The following is a 16,925-nucleotide window of genomic DNA, read 5'->3' as shown; positions in this document are numbered from 1 at the left end:
ACCAACTTTCATTCTGTCAGCTCATCTGATTGTCAGCAGTCTAAATAAAAGTTTGAACCTCAGTTGCTGCTTGTGTTTAATCTCTCTAAGGTGCCAGAGTTGCTTTAACAACTATTTGTGATTTTATTTAGAGCAAACTTGTTTTATCTTGGCTCCCTATGGCTTTTCTCTAGTTTCTGTCAATATATGGATAACAGATCCAGTCAGGCTCTGTGCTGCAGACATCCAAATGGTCTGTGGGGACCAAGTTTACTGCCCTGCAGCCATTTTGGCCTAATTAAGATTCCAGTTCAGGCACAATTCAAGATATATTACGGGACCTTAAGGAAGCAGAGTCTGAAACACCTTCCCTTGTTGAGTTATTGTCTCAGTCATCTACCTTTGATGGAAAAGAAAATTGATTTTTTATTAGATTAGACAGTGGAAGAATGACAGATTTCATACACAGTCTCCATATCTATTATTCCAACTTTTCAAGATTCATTGGTCAGAAACTTGCACTGAATTTAGATCAGATTTTTTTTTTCTCACAAAGGTTAGGTTAATGGATGGATGGGTGGATGGACAGGAACTCTTGAATAATGAGGCAATACGCCGGCTGTATGACAAGCCCTTTAATGTAGATTTGACAGCACAGTGGAGAACAAGACTGAACCTGCGCACGTTCAAACACATCCTCTCATGTCTTTTTATGCACGTGGAACAGAATCTTCTTGAAAGCCCTGCGGAAGTCTCGGTTGAAAATTGTGTAAATGATGGGATTCAGGCAGCTGTTGCAGTATCCGATCCAGAAAAACAGATCAAACAGCGTTTCTGGAATGGTACAATTCTCTCTGCAGATTGCTTGTAGGCTGTATGTAAAGAAGAACGGGAACCAGCAAAGCACAAAAACCCCCATCACTACAGCCAGGACGAAGGTGAAGCGCTTCTCTCTCATCTGTGCCACCTTGTTTTTGGACAGAGACATCTGTCTATTGCGGACAGGGAGCGGAGATGGCAGCAGGAGGTTCTGTGAGCACTGGTCAGAGGAGGCCCAAGATATGGAGGCGCAGGATGGTGGAGGAGGAGGAAGTTTGAGTCTATTGGCTGTTCCTTCAATGTCCTTGCCATCATCTGTTTTTCCTCTACCAACAACTCTGCGGGGGAAACGGAGGGTTGAGGAAAATGTCTCTTTCACATCAGGTTCAGAGTTCCTCTCCTCTAAATCAATATCATCCAGCTCTCCTCTTCTATGAATGCTGCTGTTGCTATCCACGTGAGAGGAGTTGCGTCGGTGTCCAGGCAGGGGGCTCTCAGGCTCATACTGAGCCTTGCCTTTTCTCTGGCAGGTACCTCCAGCGCCAACAAAGCAGGTCTCGGATTGTGACGGCTGCCTCTCCATCACATTCTTCGCCACAAACACGGTGGAAGCTCTCTGCTTGGCCACGCGGTAGATCTTACAGTATACAAGGATCATGATGACACCAGGGGCAAAGAAGGACACCATGCAGGAGGAGAGAATGTACCACGTCTGGTTGTTGATGAGACACTCCTGCCTGCTCATCTCACGCCCATCTTCTGTGTCAGAGTCACTGTCTTTCTGGGACATGAGGAGAGGTGGGGAGGAGATTACGATGGATATGAGCCACACAATGCTGATCATCACTTTAATCCGTTTGGGGGTCCGTTTGCGGTTGTAGCTGACAGCTTTGGTGACGGACCAGTATCGGTCTAGGCTGATGGCACAGAGGTGGACAATGGAGGAGGTGCAGAAGAGGACATCCAAAGCCAGATAAAAGGAGCACCAGGTGGAGCCAAAGTACCAGTAGCCCATGACCTAAAAAGTACAAAGAAGCAGTCAGAGTTGGGTTAAATACAAGGGCTCTCAGCCTAAAAGTAAAACTTTGAAGAACTTTTTTAATCAGTCTCAGCATTTAAACATCTTTGGAAGGGCAAGTTCCACATTATGACTTTTTTTTTTTTATATATATAAGTCTGCCTACGAAAAGCTGGAAGAAAATATTTTCTCCATAGTCCTATTTAAAATGACCCCACATATTATCAGCCAGGTTACACAAAGCTCTGTTTTAAGATGGTCTATTGATGTAGTGGTATGCTTTTGACTCACTGGGATGTTTAAAAATAAGATTCCTCATAATCCATCTTGATCCCCCTAACCATGAAATATATCGAGAAAGAGGTGGAGGACAGTCTTGACAGGTTGCTCATCCATCTGAGGGTGCCACACACACACATAGCTTCAGTAAGGAAAATCTATATAGACCAGTAAATGTAAGAATCATGGTTTCAGATTTTGGTAGGGAACCAGAGTTCCTGTAAAAAACAGATACAGAAGAATGAGATGATAATGAGATACATTACATCCTTTGCAATCAATCTAAAAACCTATATTTAGCTAAAGGATGAAAATAAGAAATAAAAATCCTAGGAAATCCGAACTTTATTTCAACTTCTTTATATGTGCTATCATTAATGGCAAATTTAAAATAATTAAAAAATGCTTTAAGTACTCATTAAAGCAAGCACCCCTTTGCAACCATTTCAAAATATTTGTTTTGATTGCTGTTCATTAGAAATTGGAAAGAATATATCTGCGCTTCAAACTTTAAAAACTGTGGAGATGATTTACGTGAATCTTAAGTTATCAAGTCTTAACACACTGCAATTAAAGCAGAAGTATGAGCACGCTTTTAAAATCCATTGCTACTCTTAACTTAGAAAGCAGTGCAGGCTCTGATGGAAGCAACTTAGTCTGCTTAAAAATAAAAATGTAGTCAATATCTCATTAATGCCTAACCAGCTGCAGATTTCTGTTAGATAACTTAACTTCACACTGACTTTAAAACAGATCCAAACTTATTTAAACCAGAAATCTATAGACTCCTCCAAGTTGTACTATTAGCAGAGTCTTTTTGTGGTGAAACAAATTAAATCTAAGAAGATGAAGCCAGAGATATTCACCTTTCATTCAGGTTATTAAGCAGCTCATAATAACCACAAAGAAGCGCCGTAAAAACCTAGTGCAAAATTTTTCACACTTAAATATATCAGATCATAAAACAATATTAATACTGGGTAAAGATAACCTGAGAAAATACAAAAAAGTGTTTCCAAATAATGATTTTACAGTTATGGAGAAAAAAAAGTAACTTTCATTTTGAAAATGTTGTGATTAAAAGAACAACAAGTTACTTTTTACTAGTCTAATCCAGGACTTTTATCTGACCTGCTTAATGTGTATAATAAATAATGAAAGAATAAGTGTTCTGTTAAAAGAAATATATTTAAAGAAACAATACTAAAAAAATCAGAACACTGGAAAAAACAAAGTCTCTGACACCCACCAGTCTGGAAAGGATTACAAAGCCAAAGCTTTCACAAGAACTATTGTCACAACATGAAGAAAACAACATGGAGAAAACATGAAGCCTCCATGAAGTGGCAGGCCTACCAAAATTATTTCAAAAGTACATCAAAGATTAATTTAGGAAGTATCATTTAGCAATATCTAAAGCTCCGCAGGCAATTTGTCTCAATTGAGGACAAAGTACAAGATTCAACATCGAGAAAGAGAGAGTGAGCATAATGTTCTCTATGGGAAAGTTGCAAAGTCGGAACCACTGCTGACCCAAAAGAACACAAACAGATGTTTCACATTTACAAAAAAACCAACATCTTATTAATTCCTAAGACGTTTATATTCTGTGGATTGATATGAGACAAAGTTGGTCTTTTTAGACGATGTGGTTCGTGTCTAGCTGACCTAAAGCTAAAACAGCATCTCAGAAACAGGATGTTATACTGATAGATAAACATGGTGGTAGGGTGATGATATGGGGCTGGTTTGCTTCCCCAACACTGAGATCACCAAGGAAATATGGATATTCCTCACTTTAAGAACATCCCAGAAAACAATGCGCAAACTAAAAACCTCTTTGTTGTGGAGCTGGAAGTTACTTTTAAAAAAAGAATGGACAATAATGAAATTTTGGATTAGTATGACCTAACGTGTAATATGAACACTCATTTTGGAAAATAATCCATTGTGGCTAAATTGAATTATCTTTTTTAATTCAAGTGTATTATTTTTCTCTATTTTTCATTATTCTTATAAAGCTTGCATTTGTTTAATCCATATATATTCCTGAATTGCTAATTATGATTGTGTTAATCTTCAGTTATGGTGTCCCTTTTTCTCCAGACCATCATTCCATCTGTAGCACCACCTAAAGATAGATAGTTTTCAGGTATGATTAAAATATTTTTTTATTACTCTTGTAAGCTGATTAAGCTACTCTTTTCAAAACAGTGGCTGAAATTTAATTATTTATTAAATATTTAATTTTATATTAATCATAGCTTTTCTGATCCTGATTCCTCCTAGAGACGAACAAGCATTTAGGATATTAACAAAATGTTCCTAACAGAGAACATACTTTTTCACGCCGCAGAAAAAAAAATCAAATTATTTTTGGAAAAAAAATTATCTCAATAGTCACAATAATTAAACAGAATAAAGCTAAGATGAGTGAACGTTTTGCACCTATCATACATAAATAATGCAGTTATGCATTCACTGGTTAACTCCAGTGACTTTTTTCCATAGAAGCATTTAATGTCCACTGACCCAAAATGGATGAAAAACTCAGTCTGAGCATTATAGCTAAGTAGGTTAGAAACTGTGCTTAAGATGGTAATCATATTGCAGAACCTGGCATTAAGGTTTTAACTCAAATTAGCATTTGAGAGGTTGACTGAGTCAAAGTTACTGGAGGCAAAATATGGTGGACCTGATTTGTACCAATCAGCAGCTCCTGCATAACAGTCCATCCACCCTGCAGGAGCTGCTTAACTGACCCATTATGTGCAATTGATTTTGAAATAAACTATGAATGATACTATTAATCATTTCATAAATTATTTAGTTTAAAATTATCTAGTCATTAAACTTGAAAGCAATAATATATGCTCTAATTAATATTTAACATACTGAATGCACTGCATGAAGTAAATATCCCATTTAAAAATCATGTATTTTTATATGTACCTTTAAAAGAGCATGACTTTCTAGATTTTGATACAATATATTTTCCTTTGTAGGGTGTATTTTTACGTGCGCTTTTTTGCATTTTTTCATTAAATGGGGATCTGTTTAACTATAAAAGTCCACACTTGTAGCTGTTCTTGGTTCAGCGTTTCTTCTTCCATTTCCTTCTATGTTATTCTTTAGTTTGTGAGAGCTTGAGTCCCCTCATTATAATTCCATCAGTCCATCAACTGGAAAACAGTTAATTATAAGATCATTAACAGACTTGATAAAAAAAAACCCAACAACAACAAGAACTGCAAAAAATTACCATAAGAATTTGGAGAACAAAGCTGCCTGTTTCATGAGAAAACGTTAATTGCTCCCTGCAGAGTTGAGTAAAAAGAACCAGGACATTTGAGAATAAGTGAAAGCCTCCAATCGATTACAAGTATTACCAGCCAGGGAATGCAGCCGACTGTTACTGATGGAGTAGGCGGGAGCAACAAAAAACACCAGCTTTACATTGAGAAAATAGACTCAAAAAAATCTTTGAGTATTTTAGGAATATAAACAGTTTTGTTTTGATCAAGTGCCACTGATGTAACCAGAACTGTCCCACTCTGAAGACACCCCCCCCTGGCGAAGGTTATAAAAGAGGTAACTTCCCATTTCAGCATCCTATTTTGTGGTCCTCAACTGCGAAAGGCTAGATGCCAAAGCGCTTCCAGCTGAAGGCTACGCTACGTAGTGAAGAAATCCCTCTGGAGAAGTCTGTGCTTCCTGGACAGAGTCAAACTGCCTTTTTCCTGCGATTTAGAAGGAGCTGAACACAGTGTTTTTAATTCTTCCTGTGATTCAAACCGAGTTAAATGCAGTGTCCCCTGAAGCCTGCTGCAGCAGAGACAAAGAAGAGGGAATCTTTGTTTGCCAAAGGAGCCGTTATGAGCCGTTAAACCTGCGGAGGTTGCGGCTACAAGCCAACCACCATAGCTAAAAGGGACACGTCCCGTGCTACCGTGAGTTAGAGAATTAACCCCCTTGCAAAATTGCCTCTTATTATTGCATCGGATTGATCAAAATCTCTTTAAGTTACTGTTGGACAAACGGACTGGACTAATGACGGGGCCTGCAGAATACCTCTCAAAGCAGTTACATTATCCTTCCCCCTGCCTTTCCATCTTATGCTTAATAAGTGCTCTGCTTGGGGGAACTATAGGTAGAATAGATGTGTTGGTATTTTATTTGAAATAAGCTTTCTGATTCAACTGCTGATGGTTTTAAGAGTTTTAACTGAATGCTAATGCTCACTATATAGACAGAATGTTAGGAATCCAGTTTGTGTGGGTTGTGTTTTTGTCTTTCTCTCCCTCCACCACCAGGTGGTGCCCTTGTCCTCGTTGGTCCTCTCACACACCTGCGACTGGCTGACTCATCACTGAGGACTATTTGAGCCATGGAATGTTACTACCTCAGCGCCAGAGTGTTTGCCAGTTTTGGGTACTCTAGCCAAGCTGAGTTTTGCTGAGTCTAACTGAGTCTTTGTTTTCACTGAGCCTAACCCTTTTTGTCTTTGCCTTTTCAGCAGGAAGTCATCCTACAAGCTGGATGTTTGGCCTACTTCCCCTGGAAGGATTGTTTGAGTCTCACACTGAGCAGGGGATTAACCTGCACAAGTTCCGTTCAAGTCCTCCAGGATTTCCAAGTGACAGTCCGCTCAATAGCTCCTCAGGGTCCAACCAAGTCTAAACCTGTCCGCCCTCCAACGAATCTCTTCCTGTGGATAAACCCACACCGACTGGATTCTTGGAAGAAAGTTTTCTTCACTATCACAAGTTCCATTTTCTCTGTCTCTCCAAGTCATCATTCTAAATTCCCACGGATCCTGAACTAACCACTGAAAACTTCCATTCCCTCTTCCAGTTCCGGTTCACCAGTACACTGAGTCTCCTGAATCCTACCCCTGCTGATCTTATCAATAAACCTGTTAAAACTTTTACCCTGGTTCTCTGAGTGGTTGGTCAGATCCATTAAGAAAATCATGACACAGAATGAGTCTCGTGTTGCCGAAGCAAATGCTGCAGTGGACTGGCTAGCATTGTAGCTTCATCTACCCCATGCTGAACATGTTATAGAGGCTACACTAGGAGCTAACTCTCTCTTTGTTTCAGCTGGACCAGACCAGAACCAGAACCCCTTGGGCCAGCTAAGCTAACGGGTATTTCAGCCTCATCGTAGTTTAATGCACCATTATTCAATTTTCACCATAACTGAATAAGTTAACTGCAGTTAACAACTGTGTCAGGGTTTATTTACATTTTATCTGCTATTTTTAAAGGACACTTTCAAATGCATTAAGCCTTAAACTTCGAAAATCCCCCAGACTTTGAACAGACTTTTAAACCTCTCTCCCCCTTTTATCTCTTGTTTTTGCTTATGTTTGTTAGTGTTTAGTGTCTGCTTAGTTATTAGATACAGAATTTTGTGATTGTAGCTAGTAAACGTACCATTGTATTTTACACAGTGAACAATTAATCACTCAGGCTGGATGACTTCTTTTAGTAGCATCCAAATAAACATAGTCACATTTATTTAGTCGGTGATTAATAACGTTGCTAAGAGCCATAGCCTAATTTAGTTAATTGGTGAAAGACAACTGAATTATTAACAGCCGAATTCAGGAGTGAACTCTTTTAGGTAAGAGTCTAAAACCCTGGTCAGTGATCAAATTACAGTTATAATCATTCAACTGATAATAATTAATTAGTTTAACCCTTGATTTGAATGACCTATCAATTAACTATAACTTCCAGTTCTAGTTATGTAATATATTCTTTAGCTTCTGGTAAACTCTCACAACAGTTTCAAAATATCCTAGTTGCAGACCTCATTTTCATGGAGAAAATGAATGTTATTGCAATCCACAGTTGCCATAGTAAGCAAAACAACCCTGCAAGCCTGGTGTGTGTAATAAATGACTACATTTTTACTTATTTGTTTTCTTTTGTTTTTCAAACCAAAAGTAAATGATATGTTTCAGGGTATACTGAATATACCCATTAGTTTGTGAAATGATACATTTACACATATTTTACAGTGTTTGCATTCACTTCTTTAGGATATGATGGCTTCAATGATTAAAAAGATAGGGGACAAAACCATAGACAAAAATAGATTTTCATAAAATACCCAATTTTATATTTTAAAGTGTCAAATGTAGAGTTGATATGGAAAACCATCAATCCATCGATTTTTTCCCCCCGCTTTATCCGTAACCGGGTTGTGGAGGCAGCACTCTAAGCAGAGATGCCTAGACTTCCTGATCCACACACACCTCCTCCAGCTTCTCTGGGGAGACCCCAAGGCGACACCAGGCCAGCTCAGAGACATAGTCCCTCCAGCGTGTCCTGGGCCTTCCTCGGGACCTTCTCCCAATGGAACATGCCTGAAACACCTCCTGAGGGAGGCAACTAGGAGGCATCCGGAACAGATGCCCTGACCACCTCAGCTGGCTCCTTCCGATGTGGAGGAGCAACGACTCTACTCTGAGCTCCTCCCGGGTAACTGAGCTCCTCACCCGATCTCGAAGGGTTCGCCAGCCACCCTGCGAAGGAGACTCATTTTGGCCACTTGCATTCGGGATCTTGTCCTTTTGGTCATTACCCAGATCTAACGACCATAGGTGAGGGTGGAAACATAGACAATTGCCCCACGACTCAGCTCTCTCTTTACCACGACTGTCTGATACATTGACCGCATCACTGCGGTGACAAAGGGCAGCCCTGGCAAGGGATCAACAAGAACCGGGAGCAGGTCTGACTTACTGCCGGCAATGCGAACCAAGCTCCTGCTTCGGTCTTAGAAAGAACAGACAGCCCTTAACAGAGCCCAGATCATGATCTGATTGGGAATCTGTACAGGGATTTTAAAAGGACTAAACATGCAGGGAAACCTCTCAAACAACTTACAGCTTATAAGTGAGAAATAGGGAAAACTTTTCTCAGACTGATGTGAGAGATGGTAGACCACTAGAAGAATATCACTGAGGTTATTTCAGCCAAACTGGACTCAGAATAGCTATTAGGGGAAAGGGTTTTCCCTCAACTAGAAAGCAAATTTTTGTTTTGTATACCTGGTTGAAAAACATTTTTTTTTTATGTTGGCCCACCATTATATCAACAAACTTCAATATTTGACACTATCTCCGATTTTTTTTCTGTTTGGTTTCATTTTGCTCCTTTGTCTCATCTGATGATCTCAGCTCTAACATTAGCTGTAGAAAACTATTCTGCCAATAAAAAAGCAGGTTACATTGACTTAGCAAATGCAACTTAAGGCCAACACAACCATCCCAGTAAGATCTTAAGGTAGCAGTCGTATTACTTTGAATACCCTATTTTGTATCTATGATGTTTTATATATGTCATTTCATTATTCAATATTTTAAAGCTGTCAAACCGATCAAAGCTGCACAACTTTACAATGCATTTATCATTGAAGGTTTACAATGATTTTTGTTTCCAGAGCTGAGGCCAAACAAAGGAAAGAAGGAACACTGGTGATCTATAAGATCCAAAGTGATGATCATGATTTTATCTGGCAAACATCTAACGAAACCGCACTAGCATGAGCATGCTCTACAAACAACCTTTCTTTCGTCTTCAGCACAGCAGGATTATTTTAAAACTTGTTGCATTCCCTGCTCAAAGTGCCCACAGTGGTAGAAATGTAAGAAAAGACCTTTGAATTTCAGTGTATGATCAACTTTTAGGTTCAGTTATAATATCTTAAAAAAACAAAAAACAAAAAAAAAGTAAAGGATGATCGATGTTATCGATCCACTGTCATGAAGCATTGCGTTGCATCCCTTCTACACAGTAAAGATCACTAAGTGATTTTATTCAGTTTTCTTGGAGAAGAGACACATTTAAAAGTTGGATTCTGGCACCCCTGAGCTTTACTAACAAGAAAAATAATATATACGTAAGTCAAACAGAAAGTAAAAAAAAGATTGTATAGCACTTTTTAGCAGCAATATAATTCAGTGTTTTGCAACCTTCTTGCTAGGTAGGAGGCAGTAGAGCAAACAAGCAGGTTTACTTCGGACTCATCATTTTGAAGGTATAGAGGACAATCTTTTATTTCTGGGTGCATCATCAAAATAATTGGTCCTCCTACTTGTCAATCAATCTGGTTTATATGTTTATGTAAGGTGGCCCTACATGCTCGTCCCGATAGCGATCTTCTGCGCATGCGCACTTTCAGGCATTTATGTGTGGTGAGCTATGGTTTCAGACGGTCATTGATGCTCACCTTTCTCACCGTGGTTCTTTGAAAGTGACTGTGGGTCGTGAGAGAAAAAGTGTCTATGAAGTGTATGGGAAGAAAAGAAAGGCCTCAGAAGAGGCAGATATATCAAAAGCATTGATCATCTGTCTGAACGGTTAGTTAACTGAGTTCGCTATAAAGTCCTCTATATAGTCCCTGTTCTCTATAGTGATTAAGGGATTTAGGGGTTAGAGCGGACGTTCAACCACAGTAAGCTCGAATGAGCTATGAGGACAGCAACCCTTTAAACAGAGCGTACATGAGGAGAAATGGCCTCATGCAATTCACAAATATCCTTTGCAACATCTTTAAAAGGAAACATCTAGCTTTCCATTATTTACATGGAACCCTTAAATATGAACTGTATCTGTGATGTTTTAACACTAGAAATGATAAGAATTTGTTGCATGTCTACAAAGTAAAACCTTAAAATTATGAGCTGGTTTTGTTTTCATGTATTTTTTATTTCTCCAATTACTTCAGGGAGCCTCTTCGTATGTATGTCATCATGTTTTATTCATAAAACATGCTTTTTTTTGACGCCCTAGGGTTAAATTTGTTTTGGTTATCTTTTGCACAAACCGGTGGAAGCTGGTGGATCGAAATAATCTCATTGATCCAGAGTGCTGGGAGTTTCTTCAGTTGCAGAAACTAATGCATCTTGTAAACATTTCTCCACCTGATTCCAACAGAAACAGCAGATGATTGTACATTGATGCAAGCTAATTTATTTTTCCATATTGTAATAAGTAATCACATTTTGATCGATCCTTATTTGATTTTATGTTTTATTTTCATTGTTTGTTTTAACAAACGTTTAAGCCCACAGGTCCTTTATGTTATTCAGCCCACACACTGGAGAACTGCAACCTCCAAATGCAACTATTAAAACTCCATTTACAGCTGGTTATACAGTCTTAAGTTTTTATTATGAATTATCCTTTGCGTTTGCTGCCCCAGCAACTCTCTGATAAAGATATCCTTAAGCTCATGATGAAATCACCTCTTCCTCTCGGTGCCTGTGCTAAACTTACCCAGGATGAAGGCTTTACATACCCATGACTGATCTGCATGCATGCCAAATTGGAGTTAAATCAGCTTGTTTCCTCTGGCTATCCAACTGTTTCTTGCAGGGTGTGTGCCCACACTAAAGGGAAATCCTAATGCAAATTTAATTACGTGCTCAAATCTCCAGACAGTATCAGAGCCTGTTACTAGAATTACCTTAACAATTTTCTCTTAGGCATGCAGAACGTTTTTCCTTTTTTTTCCCTAAATCATCAGGTGCAATGGAAGGAAAATAAATGACATAAACAGCAATGTAAGAAATCATAGAAATGGCTGCTGGATCATAAAGAAACTTAACCCAGTAGGCTATAAATAATTTTGTTTACAGTAAATATGGTTACAAAAAGGTCTCATGAGGCAGCTCCTGTCCTGCGTTTCAGCAGAGTCTGAGCTTTTAGTTTTACTGTTCTTCAGAGCAAATGGCGGAGTGTCTGCAAATGTGTTATATAACACAAGACTCCAAAACTGTTTTACCTTGTCTTAAAAAAGCATGCTTTTGCATTTTTTCAGGTTTTGTTGCCTCATAACCTTGAGGTAAAGTGGATTTGTTAAGAGTTTGCACCATTTCATTAACAGAACTTTCCTTCAACATTTGCAATCTGTTTTTTTTTATTGTGAAACAAACAATCAGGTTTCAACCCACATGCAGACTGACACAGACACAGGCTTTACTCAAGAAAATCCCTGTTTTTAGCACCCTCCATCTTTCCCTCTGCTTGGACTAGTTTCCCAGCCCGATGCTGCTAACAAACATCCCCATTACATAATGCTGCCACCACCATGTTTATACAGGTGCTGGTCATAAAATTAGAATATCACGAAAAAGTAGATTGATTTCAGTAATTCCATTTAAAGAGTGAAACTTGTATATTATATTCATACATTACATACAAACTCATATATTTCAGATGTTTATTTTGTTTAATTTTGATGATTACAAATGACAACAAATGAAAATCTCAAATTCATCATATCAGAAAATTAGAATATTACTGAAGACCAATAAAAACAAAGGATTTATAGAAATGTTGGCCAACTGAAAAGTATGAACATGAAAAGTATGAGCATGTACAGCACTCAGTATTTAGTTGGGCCTCCTTTGGCCTGTATTACTGCAGCAATGCGGCGTGGCATGGAGTCGATCAGTCTGTGGCACTGCTCAGGTGTTATGATAGCCCAGGTTGCTCTAATAGTGGCTTTTAGCTCTTCTGAATTGTTGGGTCTGGTGTATTGCATCTTCTTCTTCACAATACCCCATAGATTTTCTATGGGGTTAAGGTCAGGAGAGTTTGCTGGCCAATTAAGAACAGGGATACCATGGTCCTTCAACCAGGTACTGGTAGCTTTGGCACTGTGTGCAGGTGCCAAGTCCTGTTGGAAAATGAAATCTGCATCTCCAAAAAGTTGGTCAGCTGCAGGAAGCATGAAGTGCTCTAAAACTTCCTGGTATGTGGCTGCGTTGACCCTGGACCTCAGAAAACACAATGGACCAACACCAGCAGATGACATGGCACCCCAAACCATCACTGACTGTGGAAACTTTACACTGGACTTCAAGCAACGTGGATGAAGTGCCTCTCTTCTTTTCCTCCAGACTCTGGGACCTTGATTTCCAAAGGAAATGCAAAATTTACTTTCATCAGAGAGCATGACTTTGGACCACTCACCAGCAGTCCAGTCCTGTTTCTCTTTAGCCCAGGCAAGACGCTTCTGACGCTGTCTGTGGTTCAAGAGTGGCTTGACACAAGGAATGCGACAGCAGAAACCCATGTCTTTCATACGTCTGTGTGTGGTGGTTCTTGAAGCACTCACTCCAGCTGCAGTCCACTCTTTGTGAATCTCCCCCACATTTTTGAATGGGTTTTGTTTCACAATCCTCTCCAGGGTGTGGTTATCTCTCTTGCTTGTACACTTTTTTCGACCACATCTTTTCCTTCCCTTCGCCTCTCTATTAATGTGCTTGGACACTGAGCTCTGTGAACAGCCAGCCTCTTTAGCGATGACCTTTTGTGTCTTGCCCTCCTTGTGCAAGGTGTCGATGGTCGTCTTTTGGACAACTGTCAAGTCAGCAGTCTTCCCTATGATTGTGTAGCCTATAGAACTAGACTGAAAGACCATTTAAAGGCTTTTGCAGGTGGTTTGAGTTAATTAGCTGATTAGAGTGTGGCACCAGGGGCCATCAATTTTGAACCTTTTCACAATATTCTAATTTTCTGATATCATGAATTTGAGATTTTCATTTGTTGTCATTTGTAATCATCAAAATTAAACAAAATAAACATCTGAAATATATGAGTTTGTATGTAATGTATGAATATAATATACAAGTTTCACTTTTTAAATGGAATTACTGAAATCAATCTACTTTTTCATGATATTCTAATTTTATGACCAGCACCTGTAAGTTCTTGGGATTTGTTGGGTTTGTGCTAAATAAGTGAATTTAGTAAAAACTAAATAATTGCTTTATTTTTTGAGTTTACGGCTATAACTCTAGTCTCTGTTGAGCTTCTTAACTTCTTCAGGTTTAGCTTTCCTTTCTGTGATGCCTCCTCTTGGCAGGACTGTTGTGGTAACAAATTTTTATTTAAAGATGATGGATTTAATGGGGCTCCGGTGGAACATCGAAGAATTTGATGTTTTTCATAACCCTACCCTTTTGCAAGAAAATATTTGCTTGGTCATTAAGATTAAGTCTGTGGGGGGGAATTCAGTCCTGGAAAGCTACCACTGCGATTTTTGGGTGGAAACATGAATCAAATTAATGCTTTGATTCCATTTCTTTGCAGCGCTGAACAACAGCTGATGAGCAAATACAGCCATCTGATTTAGGTGTGTTGGAGAAGCGATCCATCCATCCATCCAAGTCTTGGACAGTCTCCCTGGAGAACTGGATTAGAACTTAATTGATTATTTGAACATTTAAATTCAAAGTCTATTGTGTTTTAATGAGAAACAAAAAAACTGGTGCACATTTGTGAAGTGGAAAAGGAGAGGATACAAAAATATTTCATTTATGAGTAAAAATTAGAAAAATCATTGAGATATGCCAAGTGATACTTGGATCACCACCAAAATAGAACCCAACCTATTGCCTTTAAAATTAGCTAAATACTTCACCCAAGAGTACTTTTTGCATAGCAGTATAAATGCAGCTGTTAAAAACATAAGCAAAACAAGAGTAAAAACATGACCTGCCTAAGAAGGGTAGCAATAGGAAAGAGATTTTTAAAAGAAATCCACAGAAATTCCTGTTGGCAGCTTGAATTTATCTATAGGAAGCATAGCAATCATTTAGAAGATGCTGCTATGGTCAAATAGCCCAAGTCTGAGTTTTTAGTTAACATACTGTACTGTAAGAGGAAAACTACTACTGGACACCTTCCTGAACACAATATTCCCAAGGATAAAACAGGGTGGTGGCAGTATCATGATGCAACCTTTCAGCAGGGACAGGTGGTCAGAGGAACATAAGAACATGAAAATACGGGACAACTCTATAGGGACACAAACTATAAAATACAACCTTTCTCTACAAATCATTTATTGATTTTCTTCCAGTTAAACCACAAATCATATAAAATTAATTTCGTTAATATACAGTGATAACATATTCCCATTTTTAAAGGTCACTTTTTCAGCAGAGCAATCTATAAGACCTCACCTCATTGGCCAGTGAAAAGGGGATGACCAGGGTTGCCACCAGGATGTCCGCCGAAGCCAGAGACACCAGGAAGAGGTTCTGAGGGGCCCTAAGGGCTCGGCTGGTGAAAACAGCCACCACCACCAGCACGTTTCCCACCACAGTTCCCAAGATGATAACTGCAACTACCAACACAATGCACACCGACGCCACTTGCGAGTGAGGAGGAAGAGGAGGGGATTTGGCCAGCGAAGAGGAGGTCTGGTTGACGCCATCTGCAGATGAATTAGGTTGTAAGGTGGATGGAAATGTGGCCCCGACAGGAGTGGAATTGTCTGAAATGTCCATCCTGGCTTTACAATCCACGTATATTTAACCTCCAGTTCATTTGAAGGAGTTAAAAAAATGACAAAAGGAATTACAAAGAAAAATTATTTTTAACCTGTAAAAAAATGTGCACTAAGTAGTATCCTGTTGCTTTTAGACATTTGATTTCAAAATGTGCTCTCCATCTCAGAATGAAAATCCAAGTGGTACTCCTTCTGTCTTTGCACTACAGCTTCTGTCAATACATCAATATGGGACACCTTGAAATGAGCTGCTTGATGCCAATCTTCAGGTTAAAAAACATTCTGCCAGTGATTTAAAAAAAAAATGTGCAGTGAAGACAGGTTTTTCAAAAATGTCATACCTTAAGAAATTACCTGTACAAATTGGAGTACAAAGTGCAGTAGACATAAGCCAGGTATCTCCAATGAGAAAAAAAAAACGGACAGGAAAAAAAGCAGAGCATATGGTTGCATGCTCTACTTGGAGCAAGGACAGAAACCCTATTTAGGATGCATGATACCTTCATACTGCTGCACTCCGAGAGATCAATCAGCGATGAAATAGAAAAGAAATTATTAAAAACAATGAGAAAATACAAAAACAAAACACAAATTTGATTTTAAAAGAGTGAAAGGCAAAAAAAGACGAGGTCCTCACTTTAGTTCAAGTTGTTTCTGAGCAGAGTGAAACTGCTGCTGCTGCCTCCGCTGTCACGGATTTTGTACTGCTGGTACTGAGAGGAGGAGGAGGAGGAGGAGGAGGAGGGGGGGGGAGATGAAAGGAAAGAGGGAAGAAGAGAGGGAGCGAGCACCAGATGTTTCAGAGAGAGAAGAAGCAGACAAGAGGGATTTAGAGAGTGGTGGGAAAGAGGGATGAGGTGGAATATGGTGAACGAAAAAAAGATGAGAGAAGAAAGTGTGGGAGGATGGGAAGAAGAGGAGAGAAGGGCAAGGAATGAAGGTTCAATAAAGACTGGATGGGAAGATGAGAGAAAAAACTGAAATGAAATGACTGGAATTTGTGGGAGAAGAAGACAAAAGGTATGGCAAAAATAAAAGCCGGAGAAAGATATCGGATCAAGAATTGGGTTGGTGAAAGAGGGAAAAGGTAGGGAGGATACGAACTATTAACATTCATCAAGGAGAGGAACAGAACTTAAACAATATAAAGGATGTAAAAAGTTGGTGTAAGAAAGGATGAAGGATTGGAGGGTGAAAACGATCAAGCAACGAACTAAACATTTAAAAACAGCTTTGTTAAAACAAAAGGCAGTTTGGTGGGAAAAACCTCTAAAAGAAGAAGATGAGTAAAAATGAAGAACAGAATGAGATGAGAAACACTTGGGGGAATCAAGTCATTCACTTTGACTTAGGAGTGGTCTTTAATCAATTCCCATTTATTCCAAAGTGAAAGGAGCACGTGTAAAGAGTACTATATTTAATAGCTCTCTGATTATCTTAATTTAGTCGGCTTGCACCTAATGCTTATGTTTGCCAGTCAGTCTGAGTAAGCCTGCCGTGAGTTTTCCCT

General features: G+C 39.1%; 1 protein-coding gene across 1 annotated transcript; it reads right to left on the bottom strand.

Moving 5' to 3' along the window:
- Positions 1-394: 394 nt before the first annotated feature.
- Positions 395-16,119, bottom strand: LOC119780571 (alpha-2Db adrenergic receptor-like). The gene is made up of 2 exons (XM_038280655.1): positions 15,087-16,119; positions 395-1,816 (listed from the first exon to the last, which is right to left on the bottom strand). Exons 1-2 carry the CDS (start codon positions 15,411-15,413, stop codon positions 680-682), a joined length of 1,464 nt encoding a protein of 487 aa, XP_038136583.1. The 5' UTR covers positions 15,414-16,119; the 3' UTR covers positions 395-679.
- Positions 16,120-16,925: the final 806 nt, after the last annotated feature.

This window comes from Cyprinodon tularosa, unplaced genomic scaffold (assembly GCF_016077235.1).
Source record: "Cyprinodon tularosa strain WSP-4 unplaced genomic scaffold, ASM1607723v1 ctg103, whole genome shotgun sequence".
NCBI lineage: Eukaryota > Metazoa > Chordata > Actinopteri > Cyprinodontiformes > Cyprinodontidae > Cyprinodon > Cyprinodon tularosa.
Note: the sequence above shows the minus strand (reverse complement) of the source record. Positions and strands in the feature narration are given on the sequence as shown.